This window comes from Loxodonta africana, chromosome 17 (assembly GCF_030014295.1).
Source record: "Loxodonta africana isolate mLoxAfr1 chromosome 17, mLoxAfr1.hap2, whole genome shotgun sequence".
In the NCBI taxonomy this organism is placed as follows: Eukaryota; Metazoa; Chordata; class Mammalia; order Proboscidea; family Elephantidae; genus Loxodonta; species Loxodonta africana.
Window position 1 is genome coordinate 81,272,277 of NC_087358.1, and position 20,804 is coordinate 81,293,080.

Below are 20,804 nucleotides of genomic sequence, written 5' to 3' on the forward strand. Positions count from 1 at the left end.
AGTCATTTGAACAGAACAAGGGGATACTGCAAGGTTTAAAGTCAAGAAAGGTGTGTGTCAGGGTTGTATCCTTTCACCATATTTATTCAATCTGTATGCTGAGCAAATAATCCGAGAAGCTGCACTATATGAAGAAGAACGAGGCATCAGGATTGCAGGAGTACTCATTAACGACCTGTGATATGCCGATGACACAACTTTGCTTCCTGAAAGTCAAGAAGACTTGAATCACTTGCTGACGAAGATCAAAGACTACAGCCTTCAGTTTGGATTACACCTCAACATAGAGAAAACAAAAACCCTCACAACCAGACCAATAAACAACATCATGATAAAGTGAGAAAAATACTGAAGTGGCCAAGGATTTCATATTACTTACATCCACAATCAACACCCATGGAAGCAGTAGTCAAGAAATCAAAGACACATTGCAGTGGGCAAATCTGCCCTGAAAGACCTCTTTAAAGTGTTAAAAAGCAAAGATGTCACTTTAAGGACTAAGGTGCGCATGACCGAAGCCATAGTATTTTTAATTACTTCATATGCGTGGGAAAGCTAGACAATGAATAAGGAAGAATGAAGAAGAACTGATGCCTTTGAGTTACAGTGTTGGCGAAGAATATGGAATACACCATGGACCGCCAGAAGAATGAACAAATCTGTCTTGGAAGAAGTACAGCCAGAATGCTCCTTAGAAGCAAGGATGTCGAGACTTCATATCACATACATGGACATGCCATCAGGAGGGACCAGTCCCTGGAGGACATCACGCTTTTAACATATACGGTCATCGAAAAAGAGGTAGACTCTCAACGACATGCATTGGCACAGTGGCTACAACAATGGACTCAAGCATAATAATGATTGTGATAATGGCACAGGACCTGACAGTGTTTTATTCTGTTGTACTTATGTCCCTAACAGTTGGAACCAACTCCAGGGCACCTAACAACAACAATCCTGACCTTGGCTCGGTTACTTCCCTCTCACTCTCTTCCTGAGGTTGCCTTCCTCCTCCTCACTGCTTCCTTCACTCCATAATAGACACATTCTTCTTCATTCCCACTACCGGAAAGGCACCACCAACACAATGCTGCTGTGAGTCACAGGTCTTTTAGGAAAGGTTTGAAGATAATGAAGATGGGATTACAATACAGAACATTAGGGCCCGTGAAGAGAGAACTATGGGTACCATGGGAGCTGTGGCAACGGAACCAGAGAGTGGGCAGGAGAGGAGGGCGTGGAGTGGGTGAAAAGACTCTGAGGCAAGCTCAGCTAGTTTGAGGACTAGCAGAGAGGCTGGGGGGGGCGGGGGGATCTATCAAAGCGGAAACCCTCGTGGCTAGTGGTTAAGTGCTAGGGCTGCTAACCAAAGGGTCAGCAGTTCGAATCCACCAGGCGCTCCTTGGAAACTCTAGGGGGCAGTTCTACTCTGTCCTGTAGGGTCGCTACGAGTTGAAATCAACTCGATGTTGCGGGTTTGGAATTTTTTTTGGTACACACTGCACTAGTACATGTAGGCATGGTGTCGCTCAGGTTCATTTTGGATGAGCTGGCCGAAAAGCAAAACAAACGCCAAGTTTCTTTCACTCTAAACTTAAAAAAGCCAAACCCAGTGCCGTCGAGTCGATTGCGACTCATAGCGACCCCAGAGAACAGGGTAGAACTGCCCCACAGTTTCCAAGGAACACCTAGGTGGATTCGAACTGCCAACCCTTATGATTAACAGACATAGGGCTTAACCACGACGCCACCAGGGCTTGCTCTTTCACAGGCGAATCAGAAGCTCAACAGAGCCACTCAACAAGGCCCCCAAATAACAGCTACATTCCGCGCCCCGCCCCCCATTTTATGGGGTCAGAGGCGGCACGGAACGCCGGGGGTGGGGCTCACGGGCCTCGCTGGAACCCCAAGGCCGTAGCCGCCCGGCTGCCGCAGGCCCTCCCAGCTCCACCCCTTCCGTCCGCGGCCGGGCCGCCCGCGCAGCCCGGCAGTCGGAAGTGCGGGTGCCGGAACAGCTGCCGGCCGGACTGCAGGGCCGCCCCACGAGGGGGCGGGAGGAGCGAGTGGCGGCGGCGGGCGGGCGCGCAGCCGGCTGCGCGGGGCCGAGCCCGGCACGTCGCTTTCCGGCCGAGCCCGCGGCGCCGTCATGAGGCCCAGCGCGGAGGCGGCGGACACAGGTGGGCGGCGGCGAAGGCGGCAGGGGGTGTGGCGGGTCCGCGGCGGGGCCGCGGACGCGCGAGATCTGGGTCGGGGTCAGAGGTGAGCGAGTGGTTCCCGGCGGCGCTCGGGAGTCTCGACTTCGCGGGGCGAGAACGGCAACTGCAGGGAGCCGGCGGGCCGGGCCGGAGGTCGAGCCAGCCCCTGTCGCGACGGAAGCCTCCTTGGCCTTTCGCGGTGCAGCGAAGCCGCACTTTAAATTTTTGTTGTGATTTTATGGCTCCAGTCAGAGGTATTTCCGGGAACTCGAAGAATTTTTGTAGCGCTTCTTTGGGGGCGGGTTTCTTGGTGTCCATATTGAATAAAGGCTGTTCGTTCCACGGTGGAGTTGCGGCGTTTTGCAGGTAAACCGTAAGTTGTTACAAAAGCTTGTGCCGTTGGAGGAGACTCAGATCGATCAGGGAAGTCGGTGCATCTGCAGATAGCGACCTCGGGAATTGGGCTCCTTGCTGGTCCTCGCCACGGTTACCGGGAGCTGTGAAGTGAACTTGGCGAGCCATGTCCCGTACCTGCCGCGTCGCGAGGGGCTGCTGTTCCTGAATATCGTGCGTCACAGTCCCTCCCTCGTAGGCTCCACAGTACGAAGCGGTCAGCCAGATTGTCGGAGCCGGGCTGTACGATGTAACGAGGCTTGGTAAAACATGTAAAGTTAGGTCGAAATTCAGGGAAAAAGTGTTTATATTAGACTGAGCAGAATTGGGTCTTTAAGTGGTTTGGTTTAAAAACCTAAAAACGGGTAACAGTATCAGTGATCTGGAGGTTATGTTAATAATATGCTAAGACTTAATATAAAGAATCTAAGATTAAGAAATTGAGAGGTCCGAATTTGTGTCTAATAGTGTGATCTTGGGAAAGTTATTCATTTTGAGCCTCTTCTGTAAAATAGAGATAATGGTAGTGACTGTGGCTTTCTCATAGGGTCCTGTTACGTTCTCTGTGCAGTCAGAGTGCTCGGCTTGTAAGTGGCATACGGAGTTGGTTACTGATTCTTCTTTGTAGTACTGCGGTAAATTTCCTAAGCTCCTCCCAACTTAGTGACTCCAAATCAAATTTTAAAGTCATCACATTTTCCTTGTACATGTTTTGTCTTCAACTTTAGATTTAGTGGTCAGAAATTTTTCTCATTACCTAAATTTAGCCTAAAGTCCTATGGGCTCTGCGAGGGTGGGGCTAATGTGTTAAAAAATTTTTTTTTTTTTATTCCCGGTACCTAGCACAGTGACTACCACGCATTAGGTGCTCAATCCATGTTGTTCTTTTTTTTTTTTTTAATTGTTTTCTTTTTTTGAACCTAAATTGACAAAGCCTAAGCTTTGGGTTCATCGAGAGCGAACAGTTTTACACAGAAAATCTTGTTTTCCGTCACCAGAAAATTGTGCTTTAGCTCAGCTATGTTGGAAACCCTGGTGGCGTAGTGATTAAGTGCTACAGCTGCTAACCAAAGGGTCGGCAGTTCGGATCCGCCAGGCGCTCTTTGGAAACTGTGGGGCAGTTCTAGTCTGTCCTATAGGGTCGCTTTGAGTCGGAATCGACGCGACGGCACTGGGTTTGGTTTGGGTTTTTTTTTAATGTAGTTACAAGGAGTTGGGTAAAGAATTAGATTGGAAATTAGCGATCACTCTCGGACCAAACATGTACCTTGTGAGGATACAACTAAAAGTGACAAGGTAACACTGATGTACCAGTTAAAAAACTGGTCTTTGACTTGGCAGTACATTTGATTAAATTGGGAAACTCTAAAGATGCTGATCTCTGGCCCCACCTCAGGCCAATTAATCAGGATCTCTGAGGGTGGAATGGAGCCTGGACTTTCCGCTTTCTAAAGCCCCCAGGTGGACTGTTGTGTGTGTAGCCAGAATGAGAATCCCTGTGTTAGAGGAAAGAGATTTTCCGGAAGTGTGTATCAGGTTGCTTGAGGAGGGAAAGGGTCAGAGAGACTGGAGCTTTATCTGGGAAATGTAGACTGTGTGTTTGGGGCATAGTATTGGAGGGCTTTTTATCAGCAGGCACGGTGACCCTGTGTCGTGAACGAGGCCAGTGAACAGCCTGTTGTAGTAGTCCAGAGGAAACATGATGAGCAGCAAGAGGAGTGATACAGAGAAGAGATTAAAAAAACAGTTTTGAGATGTGTCTTGATTACCAAGTGCTGCTGTTTCAGAAATACCAGAGTGGATGGCTTTAACAAACATTTATTTTCTCAAGTTCTGTTCCCTGCCTGTAGAATTCTAGGACACAGATAGCATTCTTTCCTTTCATTCTTTGTCTCTCTCCTTCAGGCTAAGCTGATGGATTTTTTTGCTGTGGTATTGGCTAAGCTGATGGATTTTTTTGCTGTGGTATTAATTTCTTTAATAAAAGATTGTGTAGCGATGTCCTTGGTGAGCATTCTAGGACATATGTTCTTAGTTTGTTCAACAGAATTTTCCAAATCTTTAATTTTTTTTTACATTTTGCCCAGTTCATTTTTAAGTCTGTCTCTTTCACATTTTAGTGTAAGCGTCAAGGAGAAGCCGTGTGGCTCCTTTAAGATCTTGCTTACAAATCTCATCAGCCAGATATCCAAGTCCATCACTTACAAGTTCTGCCTTCCACTAAATATTTGAACATAATGCAGACAAGCTTTGCCACTGCATAAAAAGCATTGATTGTTCAATCACGTTTGTCATTTTCTTCTAAAGCCTTACCAGAAGCACATTTAATGTCCACATTTCTAGCAGTATTCTCTTACTGGCGCCGTATGTATTCTCTAAGATGATAGAGACTTTGTAGCTCTCCTCACCTGCTTCTGAGCCCTCACCAGAATTGCCTTTGATGTCCATGATTCTACCAACAGTCTCTTCAAGGCAACCTACGGTTTTACTATTAAACACCTTCAAACTTTCAGCATCCACCCATTAAACCCAGTGCCATCAAGTCAATTCTGACTCATAGCGACCGTATAGGCAGAGTAGAACTGCTCCATAGTTTTCCAAGGAGCACCTGGTGGACTTGAACTGCCGACTTTCTGGTTAGCAGCCGTAGCACTTAACCACCATGCCACCAGGGTTTCCGCTACAGGCATAGAGGTTAGGATTTACAACACATTTTGAGGGGACATAATTCAATCCATGACAAGGTGCAATTTACAAATTTTTATGGCCAGTCAAAATAGTGGTTTACTCTTGAAGGATCTATAAACTGAAGTAATTTTCAGTTTTCTTTATCTGCGAAAGTAAACAGACAAGTCACTTTATAGTAGGATTACTTTACATAGGAGTTTTTGGGGAAAGATGTGCTTTTTCTCTAAAGGAACCTATATTGAGATATTCCCACTATTAAATATTTTTGAAGAAATTGATGCTTTTAATTTGCAAACTGTATCCTGCCCTGCCTAGCTCAAACTGTGCTTTTCAGAAATAAGCAGATAGATTTTGGTACATAAATTGTATTGGAACAGATATTTTTTTAAGTGTGTTAAAAATCTATGTGCCTCAAGTAATTTTCGTTGTTAATTACTAAGTAATCTCATTTCCTTCTTGGTTAGTCTTAATATGAGATTTTGTTGTTTTTGCTTTTACAGTACTGTAAGATTGATATTAAAGACATGATTTCCACCTCACTTCATCAACGCACATAACTTTTCTTTTTTGGACTCCTATTTTATACCACAATGGTAAGCTACAACTTAGTCGTTCCAGATTTGTGTTTTAGAAGAGTAATAGACTGACCTCTTCTTTCATCTCTATAGAAATATTTGTCTTGTAGATACAGAAATACGTTTGTAAATTGTACAAGTTACTCTAACAATCACATGCATAGTCTTCTCCACAGAATATGATTGTCTTGCAAATCAGTGTTGTAATTAAATTACATATAATTTACACACGTAATCCATCTATCTTTGTGAAATACTAAAAAAAATTTCAATCTGTGTACTTTACCGTAGTCCAAATCCTTGGCAAGGCAGATGGGTATAAATACAGATAGTTTTGGGGAGAACAGTTTTCTCATATTTTGAAATTTCTCTTTAATTTTTTTTTAATTTAAAGCAAACACAGGACCCATTTACCTGTTCATTCCGTAACACATACGTGTTCAGCTGCATCAGTGCTAGCCTTCTTCTCGTGGCAGGTTTCTGACTTTTAGTCACCAGATATACTTAAGGCCAGGCATTACCTTTTTTTTTTTTAAGCTTCAAGTGAACATTTACCATTCCAATCAGTCTGTCACATGTAGGTTTACATACATCTTACTCCCTTCTCCCACTTGCTCTCCCCCTATTGAGTCAGCCCTTACAGTAGGCATTACCTTTTGTCATTAAAAAATTAAAGGAAAAAATATTGTTTTAAAGAGGAAGGAGCATTCGACCATGAGAGAATAAACGAATGTTGACCAAACCTTGGAAAACACATATCCTTCTTCTCTTGGAATCTTGCATCTCTGCTCCTGCCCTGTTATAAAATAATGGAGCTATCAGAGTAGGACTCTGTCTGTCCTTATATTCTGCAATCTTTATTACCTTATCATTTCCCTCTTAAGTATTTGAAGGAGATTGTCAATGAATGATGCTTATGTTTACAAATGCATGTGTATCTAACTATATGTTTTGAAGTTTTGCTTTCAGAAGACTTGAGAGACTAGCTATTTAAAATTATCATATAGTGTACATTTAACTGTTTAATTCTTTGATACAAACTTGTTTTAAGACTTTATGGCCAAAATAATTAAAAGAACCTTACCTATTTGTCAAGAGTATAGATCCAGAATTGTATTTTTATGCTGGAAACTAGGTTATACTCAAAAATCTCATCTCAAATCCTGGGAACCAGTTTATTGGGAATCTATTCCTTATAAGATTTTAATGAACTCCACCAGGCGCTCCTTGGAAACTCTGTGGGGCAGTTCTGCTCTGTCCTATAGGGTCACTCTGAGTCGAAATGGACTTGACAGCATTGGGTTTTTTTTTTTTTTTTTAATTTTAACTGAGCCTTTTGACATGATGGTAAATTTCAGACTTTTCCCACTTATTACATTTAGATATTTGGGTTGTCTTTGATTACGCTCTTAAAAGGCCAGCTATTTTTAGAGACATGAATTCTCCATCCATAGTGGAGGTGTTAGGGTTACTTAAACCTTTCCATGCATTTCCAAAGGATGGGAATTTTTCTTTCCCCAACGATTGTGGGGTTTTGGTAGATGTCAAGAGTTTTTTACTCCATGTAACTTGGTAGGTTGAATTATGGAATTCTGCAAAATAAAAAAAGAGCCTGGGCCCTTGTAAATAAAAATGAAAGTTCTTTGCCTGTGAGTGGAATTAAAAAATAACTAGCATTCTGAATGAAAAATATTGTAACTGTGTGGTGCCCAAATCACAAAACTGGAAAGATAAGTTATTGGTGGTATGTTTGTTTAAACTTGTTTAGAACCTAATGCTTTTTATTCTTATGTGTTATTGTAAAAGAACTTCACAAATGAGAAAGACATCACTTACTTTTGTATTTCTCCCTTTTCCTTAAAGATCTCCAAGAAATGGATGCAGGATGGGGATCTACTAGTAGATCTCAACTCTGACGTATAGTAACAGTACTATATTTCATCAATTCTAAGAAGCATTTTTTTAATATCTTAAAGTCCCTGGATTCCAGATGAGTCTACAGTCAGTGACATCCCACAGTTGTAATTGGCAGCATTTTTTTCCTTTCTTTTCTTTCTTAATGTCATCTGAAATAATGATGCATGTAATCGATAGCATCTTAAATTCATTGTAATATGGTAATGATTACCATCATTTAATGCATTTCTTCTAGACACTGAGCTAGAAACCCTATATTATAGGTTCTTCACATATATTAGGAACTTCTAAGTTGATGTTAAGTACCAAACCCCACCCCGCTCCCAATTTTCAGGATTCGTATCAGATAGGAGAGTTGCCTTTGTTTCTATCCTTTATGGCCAGTAGATTTTCCTGGAAAACCCTGGTGGCGTAGTGGTTAAGGGCTACAGCTGCTAACCAAAGGGTTGGCACTTCAAATCCGCCAGGCGCTCCTTGGAAACTCTATGGGGCAGTTCTACTCTGGCCTGTAGGGTCGCTATGGGTCGGAATCGACTCGACGGCATTGGGTTTTGGCTTTTAGAATGTAGAAGAAATTGGGGTTTCTACGTTGTGGAGTTCAAGCCTGGCCATACACTTTGGCTTCTGCTTCCGATCACCCGTTACAGCCTTGACAATCCTGTGGAGCAGTTCTGCTCTGCACACATCGGTTTGCCGTGAGTGGGCATTGACCTGTAGGCAACAAACAACAAAAATAGTGGCAGCTACCTCATCCAACCCTGTGTATCAGCCTCACAAGCATAAACCACGGAAACAGCCTTAGCATTTCTTAACTAGTTTGTTGCCGTAATCAGGTGCCCAAGACTGCCACCTGTTTTTTCTTTTAACATACCTTCTTTAGCATACAGTGGGGTGGAGGAGAGAAATAAAATATATTAGACCCGTTTTAAAAAATAGAACAATTTTAAATACTTAATTAGAACTCTTGAATGTATATTCAATTATTTATTGTGAAAATAACTAATATTACCAAATACACTATTTACTTTTTACAGCAACAAGCTTTAGAACTAGCTTTGGATCGTGCAGAGGTGAGGCGTGACTAAGTTATATATTAAAACAGTCTTTAATTGGCAAAAACTCGATTTTAAGAGACTTGTGTACTATTTTAGGACGGGTATGCAAATACTTTTGTTATGTATATGTGAAAATTACAGGTTATCTTTGGATCATCTGTTACTTGGAATACTTAGATTATAACGCTGTGGAATAAAATGTATTTGAACAAGAACGTAGAACTTAAGCTTTCCTGTTAGACAGGTTTTCTAATTATTCAATTAAAGGAGGAAAATAGCTAAGAAATAGTCCTTGCAATTAGATATAGTATTTTAAATGTATATGTGTATTCTGAATAACCGTAAAACATTGAGAACATTTCTGACTTGCGAAATCACAGTTCTGAAGCTATAAGGTTTTGCTTGTAGCAATGATATACTATGCCACGTTTTAGTGGAGCTTAAATTTCACGTTTTGTAACATAGAAGTTAAGCGGTCCGGCAAGGTATAATTTAACATGAACCAGGGACTTGAATGACTAAGTAGCCATTTTAGCCTGATAGATGTTTTAGATATACGTAATATAGTTGTTCCTTCGTAAGTAAAAGGCAAGCTGTGTCAGTAAACTTTTCTTTTTTTAGTATGTCATTGAAAGTGCCCGACAGAGACCTCCTAAAAGGAAATACTTATCTAGTGGAAGGTATGAATACTTAATTGATGACATCTTAGATTCACTGAAATATGGTAATGATGGCCAACACCATTTATTGCATTCCTATTAGGTACTGAGCTAGAAAGTTAAATTAGTTGTTTGCATGTATTAGGAATTCCCAAGTTTATGTTAGCTCCTGTATCAGACCCCACCCCTGATTTTTGGGAAATTGGATATAATTAAGGATTTTTTAAAAATAATATCTATTTCATGATGCTTATGATTATTACATTGACATTATTTTGTATATTGTCTTTGTTAAAATTCTTTTAGAAGATCTGTATTTCAAAAACTTTATGACCTGTACATTGAAGAATGTGAAAAAGAGCCAGAGGTAAAGGTAAATATAAATTTTTCATGGTTATTATAGCTTTCAAAATACAGAGGAAGTGGGAAGTTTGGAGGACTAAATTTGTAGCAGTTAACGATTTATATTTTTGTGAGTGAACTAACATATTTTCCAGCCAAATTTGCCACTTATGCATCTGATCCAGAGTCCTGTCTAATCTGGCACCGGGTAGAAATCATCTGCTTGATTGAGTAGGAGAGTGGGAACAGTGTTTACGGAGCAGCTGAACGTCTTGTTGGGAAATCACAGGGAGCAAAGCCACAGTATTTGTTAATCTTTGCCTCCTCCTTCACCCTGGGAAGTAATTTCTAGGTTTTTGACAGGGAAAAAGTAACTTATTTCCTTAGGTGATTTGTGCTGGAAAATCAAAGCTATCATAGGACACGGAGGAAATTCACGTTACTAACATCAGGTTACCCTGACTGTCAATTTGTTTTTGTGACCAAATCCACCTTGATCCATGCAGTAGTGTAACAAAGGTGATTTTGGTCAGAAAAATGAATTGATAGAGTAACTTAATTCATTTTTATTTAGCATAAAGGTATGGGCAGTGAAAATGTAGTAGAAATTGATTTCTTGATATCGTATGGACATCTGTTTTGGAAGAGCCTAAAAGGCCCTTGTGAGCTTCTCTCGTCCTTATTTAATTAAAAAACGAACACCTTTTTCCCGTTTAGGCAAAAATAGTGGAATTCTAGTAGTGCCTAGCCTCATTATTTATCAGTGTTATGGAAACCCTGGTGGCGTAGTGGTTAAGTACTACGGCTGCTAACCAAAGGGTCAGCAGTTTGAATCCGCCAGGCACTTCTTGGAAACTCTATGGGGCAGTTCTACTCTGCCCTATAGGGTTGCTATGAGTCCGAATCGACTCGACGGCACTGGGTCTGGTTTCTTTTTATGGTATATTTAATCTATGTGTATATGTAAATATATGTATTTTTTTTTTTGAGATCCTACAAAAGTAAATATTGGCTCAGATTGCTTTCCTAAATAAGATTTAGTGAAAGGAATTCTTGTATGTATTAATAGGTTTCATTTCAAATCAATATGCATTTCTAAAATCATGGATTTTGACGAAAGTGCCTATGTGCCTGATGTTTCCCGTTAGGCTTTTTTTTTTACAATGAAAGTAATTTCTAAGGAACTGTTAAATTGAATTTAAAGAAAATTGTCTAAACTTCTTACTAGTAATTCTGGGTTTAACATTTTAACTAATTAGAAGCTGTTAAACTTATTTGGATTTAATTTAGGCCATAAAATATTTAAGAAGTGTGTACTTGTCACAGTAGAACCAAAGAGAATGTCCAAAATTCTTCATTTGTATAAGATTTAATATAAACAAATCATAGCGTATATGTTTTATATATTTAAATTTAATGATTTTATATTTTAATGTTTTCTGGTTATACGTTCAAAGTTAACATATTTTATATTTAGGTTTTCTTTGTGATTTGAGTTAATTTACATAAAATGTAGCAGTAGATAAAAATTGAGGTCACGTGGATGTCCTGTACATTGTGGCCGTAGCGTTTGTGCGTCTTACCCACATATACAGGATCATCCTGTAGAAGAACCAACCAAAGATTCATTCAGGTCTGATTTTGTTAAATCATAGCATTATTTGTTAAGGTTATACTGGATCATTTTTATGAGCTCTGTCTCTTTTTAAAGCAGAAATTAAGAAGAAATGTGAACTTGTTAGAGAAGCTTCTCATGCAGGAGACATTGTCATGTCTAGTGGTTAACCTCTACCCAGGAAATGAGGGATATTCTCTGATGCTAAGGGGGAAAAACGGATCCGGTAAGATGTTCCAGAAAGCAGTTGCCACAGGAATTCCTCTGCCAGGCAGACTGTGCTGTGTTATGTTTTTATCTTGATAGTATGAAAATGTTTTAAGGTATGTTTTCTTTCTGCATTTGAATATACTCTGAGTCTGAAACCTTCAGAATTACGCAGACTTACTGCCTATTTTTGTTAATGTGAATATGAAATTAAAGTTTTAAAATAATAATCTTAGATTTCACTGAGGCATCTAAAAGTTTGATACGGTCATGCTAATGTTATGGGTTCTACAAGGAACTCATCTGGTTAAGAATTTTTTCTTGTGTTGGTGATTAAAATGTAACACTGGAGGATTTTGTTCTGCAAGTGGCCATTTTTCAAATGAGGTACCAAATTATCACTCTGATTTCCAGACTAGAGTAAGCAGTCTTCAAGGAACTCTCAGTCACTCTGATGTTGGAGTCTCGTCTTTTTCTTCTGTGGTACTGCTGGCTGTGCTTTGAGCTGTGTTCTTAGGCCAGCTTTACTTTTCACATTGAAGTGAGCTTTGGCACCCAGTCATACGTGCTTTCATTTTGCTTTTTTCCCCTTTCCGGTCAGAAATTTATGGGGCAGTTCTCCTCTGTCCCATAGGGTCACTATGAGTTGGAATCGACTTGACGGCGCTGAGTTTGGTTTTTTTGGTGGTCAGAAATTGTATATAATTTAGTGAGTCTTTTTGTAATAAGACAAGTAATTGATACATAAGACTTAAATGAAGAAGAACTTTAGGAGAGCCCTTTGGTTTTATTCTCTTTATTTTTATTTTTTATGAAAACTCACTTGAATTATGCACCTGGGTTTTTCTGTGAACTTGATTACTTTAAGAAAATTTAATTTATGTTTTTAAATTAAGATTCTGAGACCATTCGATTGCCTTATGAAGAGGGGGAATTGCTTGAATATTTGGACGCAGAAGAATTACCTCCTATTTTGGTTGATCTCCTGGAAAAATCTCAGGTACAGTATTTTTCTCTTTAGAATGTCTTTACATGTGTCAGCTATAAAGTATTTTGTGATAAATCATTTTTGATCTTAACCAGCGTTCCCCACGGTGTTTAAAACATGAAACATACGTGAGTATGTGGAAATTTGCTTGTTGTGGAACATGGAGCTTGAGGCTGTATTGAAACACAGATTGAGTTAGTTCTTCTAAAACTGCTATAGCAATTAGCTCAACATTTTAATGTCTCCTAATAGCTATAATCAAGAAATTATGAAAGAAATTACTTTGAATATGCATGAAGACATAAGCGTTTCACTTGGGCACGAGAAACTGGCCTTTGTATCTGTATTTCCCTTCGTACCCAGCCTAGATAATCCCTTCTTTTTCCTGCTGTCCTTTCTTACTCCTTTGGTTAATTCTGACCCTCCTATATGCTTCACTGAGGAAAGAGAAGCAATCACAGGAGAACTTCTGTTCTCCCATAGTGCTGGTCGGCCAGTATCCGTACATCTCTCCACACTGTGCCCGCCTTCCTGTTAAAATGGTTGACGTGTGCCACTCTTAAAGCACCCCCAGAGAGTTGCATCCTGGGTCCTCTCCTTCTCCAGGACTTGCAGCAATTACCTGCCTCTCTTTCTACCATCTGTCTTTATTTTTCTCTCTCTACTGCATACAGAACACAAATATACTGTACTGTCAACCAAAAAAACTTCTTTGACTGCAAGTCCTGCTTCAGCTACCGCTTTCTATAACTCTCCTCTGGACAGCAGAACTATGCTCAGAAAGTCGTCTATGATCATCATCTTCTCTTCCTCACACCCTATTCTTTGGCCACCCACATCATTCAGCTCTATGGCATCATTCTACAGAGAATGTGTAACCAGTAATCGCCATGGCACCATGGTCCCTCAGCAACATTCAATGCAGATGACCACTTTCTCCTTGTAAAATCCTTCTCTTTTTTACTTTTTCTGAGATGTCACATATTTCTGGTTTCCCTCTTTCTTCACTGTTCTTCAGGCTTTGCTGTCTTCTGTGTTCTACCCATAAGAGTATGCAGGCTTTAGGGTTCAGTCCCAGGCCCTTTATTCTTTAGTAACACTCTTTCCCTGGATGGTCTCAGTCAGTTTCAGGGATTTAAAAATGCCATTTAGTATCTCTAGCCATGGCCAGTCCACCAAGCTCCAAACTCCCATATTTACTTGGATTAATAGGTTTCTCAAACTTAACATGACGAAAACAGAACTTTTTAATTTTATTTCCCAAACCAGTTCCACTCCCATTCTCTCCAGTCTAAAGAATGACACTACTCAGTTACTAGTATTAAAAACCTAGTAGTCATTCTTAATTTGTCTCATTCCCTCACCTTTCACATTCAGCCTATCAGTAAATGTCAGCTCTTGCGCACGTGTCTGTAAGTTTCTTGTCCTGTGGGGGCTTGCGTGTTGCTGTGATGCTGAAAGCTATGCTACTGGTACTCAGATAGCAGCAGGGTCACCCATGGAGGACAGGTTTCACCTGAGCTTCCAGGCTAAGACAGACTAGGAAGAAGGAAGGAACTGGCGGTCTGCTTCTGAAAAGAATTAGCCAGTGAAAACCTTCTGAATAGCAGTGGAACATTGTCTGATACAGTGCTGGAAGATAAGCCCTTCAGGTTGGAAGGCACTCCAGAGATGACTGGGGAAGAGCTGCCTCCTCAAAGTAGAGTTGACCTTAATGACGTGGATGGAGTAAAGCTTTCTGGACCTTCATTTGCTGATGTGGCATGACTCAAAATGAGAAGAAATAGCTGCAAACATCCATTAATCATGGGAACCTAGAATGTACGAAGTGTGAATCTAGGAAAATTGGAAATCATCAAAAATGAAACGCATAAACGTTGATATCCTAGGCATTAGTGAGCTGAAATGGACTGGTAGTGGCCATTTTGAATTGGACAGTCATATAGTCTACTGTGCTGGGAATGACAGCTTGAAGAGGAATGGTGTTGCACTCATCATCAAAAAGAACATTTCAAAATCTATCTGGCAGTACAACACTGTCAGTGACAGGATAATATCCATACACGTACAAGGAAGACCAATTAGATATGACTACTATTCAAATTTACACACCAACCATTAAGGCCAAAGATGAACAAATTGAAGATTTTTACCAGCTTCTGCAGTCTGAAATTGATCAAACATGCAATCAGGATGCATTCATAATTGCGAGTGATTGGAATGTGAAAGTTGGAAATGAAGAAAGATCAGTAATTGGAAAATATGGCCTTGGTGATAGAAACAGTACCAGAGATCGTATGATTGACTTTTGCAAGACTTCTTCATTGCAAGTATCTTATTTCACCAACATAAACAGCAACTGTACATATGGACCTACCAGATGGAATGCACAGGAATCAAATCGACTACATCTGTGGAAAGAAATTTTGGAAAAGCTCAATATCCTCAGTCAGAAAGTGGCCAGGGACCGACTGTGGAACAGACCATCTGTTGCTCATGTGCAAGTTCAAGTTGAAAGTGAAGAAAATCAGAGCAAGTCCACGAAAGCCAAAATAAGATCTTGAGTGTATCCCATCTGAATTTAGAGACCAACTAAAGAATAGATTTGACGTGTTGAACACTAACGACTGAACACCAGACGAGTTCCAGAATAACATCAAGGACATCATACGTGAAGAAAGCAAGAGGTCATTGAAAAGACAGGAAAGAAAGAAAGACCAAGGTGAATGTCAGAGGAGACTCTGAAACTTGCTCTCGAATGTCAAGCAGCTAAAGCAAAAAGGAAGAAATCATAAAAGAACTGAACAGAAGATTTCAAAGGGCAGCTTGAGAAGACTAAGTATTATAATGACATGTGCAAAGAGCTGGAGATAGAAAACCAAAAGGGAAGAACATGCTTGGCATTTCTCAAGCTGAAAGAACTGAAGAAAAAATTCAAGCCTCAAGTTGCGATAGTAAAGGATTCTATGGGGAAAATAAAAAATGACGCAGAAAGCTCAAAAGAAGATGAAAGGAATACAAAGTCATTATACCAAAAAGATTTAGTCAACTTCGACCATTGCAGGAGGTAGCATGTGATCAGGAACCGATGGTACTTAAGGAAAAAGTCCAAGCTTTACTGAAGGCATTGGCGTAAAACAAGGCTCCAGGAATTGATGGAGTATCAATTGAGGTGTTTCAACGAACAGATGCAGCACTGGAAGCGCTCATTCGTCTATGCCAAGAAATCTGGAAGACAGCTACCTGGCAAGCCAACTGGAAGAGATCCATATTTATGGCTATTGCCAAGAAAGGTGATCCGACCGAATGTGGAAGTTATAAAAGTATCGTTACCATCACACGCAAGCAAAATATTGCTGAAGATCATTGAAAAGCGGCTGCAGCAGTGTATTGACAGGGAACTGCCAGAAACTCAGGCTGGATTCAGAAGAGGATGTGGAACCAGGGATATCACTGCTGATGGCAGATGGATCCTGGCTGAAAGCAGGGAATATTAGAAGGATGTTTACCTGTGTTTTATTGACTGTGTGGATCATAACAAATTATGGATAGCATCGTGAAGAATGGGAATTCCAGAACACTTAATTTTGGTCATGAGGAACCTGTATGATCAAGGGGCAGTTCTTCGAACAGAACAAGGGGATGCTGTGCGGTTTCAGGTCAGGAAACTGTGCGTCAGGTTTGTATTCTTTAACCATACCTATTCAATCTGTATACTGAGCAAATAGTTGGAGAAGCTGGACTATATGAAGAAGAACGGGGCATCAGGATTGGAGGAAGACTCATTAACAATCTGCGTTATGCAGATGACACAACCTTGCTTGCTGAAAGTGAAGAGGACTCGAAGCACTTAGTGATGAAGATCAAAGACCACATCCTTCAGTATGGATTACACCTCAACGTAAAGAAAACCAAAATCCTCACAACTGGACCAATAAGCAACATCATGATAAACGGAGAAAAGATGAAGTTGTCAAGGATTTCATTTTATTTGGATCCACGATCAACACCCATTGGAAGCAGCAGTCAGGAAATCAAAAGATGCAAGGCATTGGGTAAATAATGCTGCAAAGGACCTCTTTAAAGTGTTGAAAAGCAAAGATGTCACCTGGAGGGCTAAGGTGCTCCACCGAAGCCATGGTGTTTCAGTTGCATCATATCAATGTGAAAGTTGGACAGGGAACGAAGCTTATTTCTTCCCTTTAGGCCTCACCTCCTATTCCTTCTGTATGAATTGATCTGTCCCAGGTGGCTGGCCCTTTCTTTTGATTTGGGTCTCAGCTGAAGTGTTACTTCCTTAGAGAGGTTCTTACCTGAGCATCCAGTCCAGATTTGACCCTCTGTTTTATTTTCTTTATAGCATTCATCACTATCTAAAAGTATTTTATTTGTTTACATATTCATTGCCTGTCTTCCCACAGTGAGAGCAAATATTGGCTCACCACTATATCCTGAAGCTTCTTGGATAGTGAACATTGCAGTTAGTCAATAAATGTTTGTTTAAAACAATGAGTATAAAAAATACAGAATATGTATTAGTATAAGAATAATAACACAAAGGTTACAGTACCCACTGAAAGTTCTGAATGGGTTAAAAAACAATATTGTGAGTGACTATGGCAAGTGATAATCGGTATGACTTAAGTAACGGGGGTTCTTAGTTTTGGACTTAGAAAAAGGACTTAATCCATGTTGCCGTTGAGTCAGCTCCAACTCATAGTGACCCTGTAGGACAGAGTAAAACTGCCCTGTAGGGTTTCCAAGGCTGTAATCTTTACAGAAGCAGACTGCCTTATCCTTCTCCCACTGAGCAGCTGGTGGGTTCTCACTGCTGACCTTTCATTTAGCAGCCAAGCACTTAACCACTGCACCACCAGGACTCCTTAGAAAAAGGACTAGAAAACAATATTTTTTTAAGTGGAAGGTTATTATTTGAATTTAGAGTTATCTTCCCTCCTCTTCTTAATAAAGTCTAAATCTTTATTTCTGGAAAATTTAGTAGGAGAAATACTGAAGTTATATCCAAAAGCCAAAATTCTGGTAAGGTTGATTGGCAGAATGTAACAGTGACAAGTTTTACAACACGGACAAAATTGGCAAAGTGCAACCAGGAACTAGTGAGCTTTAGCAGAACAGCAATGGCAGTGATATGTGACATTTAATAGTACATAACATTTTGTAACTAGAAATCATTCAACAATTTTAAATTTCTACTTCAGCCGTAGTAAAAACCATAAAACAGCTTTTCTTAGCTGGTTTATGCAGTAGTAAATCCACTAAGGAAATCAATTTCAGAGTATATGAATAGCCAGAAATCCTGCATTAGAGTTTAAAGAACCTGAACCACTTTACCCAAATCTTCTTACTTAGCTTTCAAAAAGTGGCATTCACTTAAATGTTTTCACTCAAAACAGGTTAATATTTTTCATTGTGGATGTGTCATAGCAGAAATACGTGATTACAGGCAATCCAGTAACATGAAATCTCCTGGTTACCAAAGTAGGCATATTCTTTTACGTCCAACAATGCAGGTAAGAAATGTTAAACTAAAAAGTATTATTTTATATTTTAGTTGTGGTTTTATTTACTAACTATTCATATGTTTGTGTCTATACATTAACGTGCTTTTAAATTTTTTATTTTTTCTAGACTTTAGTATGTGATGTACATTCAATAACAAGTGATAACCATAAATGGACACAGGTTAGTTGTTTTTGTTTTTTAATCCCAAACAGGCAAATACAGGATGAAGCAGTAATTATCATTATGTTAAGCAAAAGATTCTTTCCACTTATCTTTTTATTAACCAGTAAAGTTAGACACCTTTTGTGAAAAGTGATATGGAGTTCCTTCCTGAGCTTCAGAAGTCAAGGGCCTCTTTGTTCATGGCTTTAATCCCTCGAGGAACTCCAGTCCCAGTGAAGCAAAGTCAGGCTGACCTGATCCACCATATGTGAAAGTTAGTTTTTTATCACCTCCCAAACAGAGGAGAGATATTTTGTTTGTTGTACCGTGGATCCAAACAGATCATGATTTTCTGTCACCCAGGATTCTAACACAGGCCTAGTCTGTCTCATTGTCATTCATGCTGGTTGCCTGGTATGGGAAAACCTCTCTTTCCTGTAGAAATAGCCAGTTAACCCTTCAGTTCTGGCCAATATATATAATATGCCCACTCACGAGAGCATTGACTTCTGTATTTAGAGACTAATCATTACTAAACCAAAGAAAACATGAATAATGAAAATTATCTTCTCTGTCAAATACAAAGACTTAGTTCATTAATAAGTATCAAGTGTTCTGTTTTGGTTTTGACTATAAATGTTTTTTCCTGTAAAAGAAGGTTAAAAGCTTTTGGAAAAATATTAAACTAACTCATTGTTTACTATTGGAGTTGCACCAGTCCCTTCTGAAAGTCGATAAAGGGAGAGAACATGGCATTTATTTTACCTTTTCTATTTTATCATACTGTTTATATAATACTGTAAATATTTCCCATTTTATCATCTTGTAAAATACAGTATGACCTGTATTTTAGATAACCAAGTAGTAACTGAGGAAAAAGTCTTGAGAAAAATTCCTGCTAATGGCTACAAAAGAACTGATAGAATTAAAACAAAATTATCAATTTGGTGCTCTTAATAAAATACTGAGTCTAGATAGGAGTCATTCATAGACGTGAAAACCATTAGATGAAAGGCTCATGGGAAACCACCCTGCCGTGGGAAATTTTGTAGTACAGACATAAGGTAACTAAGCCTACTTATCCAAAAGTGGGATGGTCCATCACTGTGTGCCCCCCTGCAGTGATCCAGAAGAAAGCACACAACAGTACCTCTAAAGAATTCTTATCTTCAAATAATAAAACCTGAATTAAATCAAGCCTCTAGATCTCAATAAAAGCTTATAGGGAACTTAGGAAATAAAAGATCCAGTTAAATGACACCTTGAAGTACCACTTAGCCAAATCCAGCAAATCGTTGGCCTGAGAAAAGAAGTAACAGGGACAGGGGAAGAAGTGATTGTTTCAGAATAAAAAGATACTTAAGAGATACAATAACCGAATGTAATCTGTATGCCCTGTAAGGTCAGCAGTTCAAATATACCATCTGCACCTTAGAAGCCTTGTGGGGGCAGTTCTACTCTGTCCTGTAGGGCTGCTATGAGTCAGTACCTACTCGAAAATAACAGGTTTTTGTTTGAGTTTGAATTCAAACAACCAACTAGAAATATACTTTTGAGACATTGGGGGGGAATTTTATCTGGACTGGATGTTAGAGTTTCTTATCAGTTAGCAAGTCTTACTGAAACGTTTCCAGGCATAATATGTCTGGGATGTATTTTAGATGTACTCCAGCAAAATGAACAACCAAGAATTTTCTGGGAGCAGCAGTTAAATTAAATTGGATGTTGGGTACACGGAACCCTGGTAGCATGGTGGTTAAGAGCTTGGCTGCTAACCAAAAGGCCAGCAGTTCAAATCCACCAACCACTCCTTGGAAACCCTCTGGGGCAGTTTTACTCTGACCTGTAGGGTCTCTATGAGTTGGAGTCAACTTGACAGTGACGAGTTTTTTTTTTTTTTTATAAGTGGGTACATGGGGGTCATTACATTTTTCCTTCTACTTTTGTGTATATTTGAAATTTTCCATAATAGGAAGTTAAATAAAATTATTGAAAGAAACAGGTTGTTTTGCAAACATTCCAGTTCAGGAACACTATTAATTAACTCATTTGACCTTTAGGAAGTTTTAAGTGGAACAACCAGAAGGAAAATACTGAGAAAGTTCACACACTGTGAAGAATATAACCAATGTCACTGAATAATTTGTGTAGAAATTGTTGAACGGGAACCTGAACTGCTGTGTAAATCTTCACCAAAAACACAATAAAATATTATTTAGAAATACAGTTATAAGTATTAAAATATTTCAAGGGTTAAGCAAAATAACAAAATTCAGTAAAGTTATAGAATGCCAGTAAAAACCCTGTACACACTTTGGAATTCAGTATGTTAAATTTTGTAGTATTAGTGTAGTCTTTTTTAATCATGTAACATAGGTAAGCAGAGCATAGAATGTGACCATTATCTCTCAGTTACTGAGAAAAAGTGCTGTGATCCATCATGAGCCTCTAAGCTTTGTGGGGACAGAGGATTTTACCAGTT

At 39.6% G+C, this 20,804-nt stretch overlaps 1 protein-coding gene across 35 annotated transcripts in view; it reads left to right on the plus strand.

Moving 5' to 3' along the window:
* Positions 1 to 2,082: 2,082 nt before the first annotated feature.
* The window catches only part of SUPT20H (SPT20 homolog, SAGA complex component), a 55,560-nt gene continuing 36,838 nt past the window's right edge, over positions 2,083 to 20,804 (plus strand). For 9 of the 35 annotated variants that reach the window (XR_010318226.1, XM_064270211.1, XM_064270213.1 and 6 more), the window contains exons 1-7: positions 7,978 to 8,841; positions 9,448 to 9,506; positions 9,792 to 9,858; positions 11,539 to 11,668; positions 12,546 to 12,649; positions 18,052 to 18,168; positions 18,287 to 18,340. Coding sequence is in view for 34 of the 35 variants with exons in the window: in XM_064270211.1 (XP_064126281.1) it covers positions 8,740 to 8,841; positions 9,448 to 9,506; positions 9,792 to 9,858; positions 11,539 to 11,668; positions 12,546 to 12,649; positions 18,052 to 18,168; positions 18,287 to 18,340 (633 nt within the window). In the remaining variant the exon portion in view is untranslated. The other 26 variants (XM_064270212.1, XM_064270244.1, XM_064270236.1 and 23 more) reach the window with 24 other exon arrangements.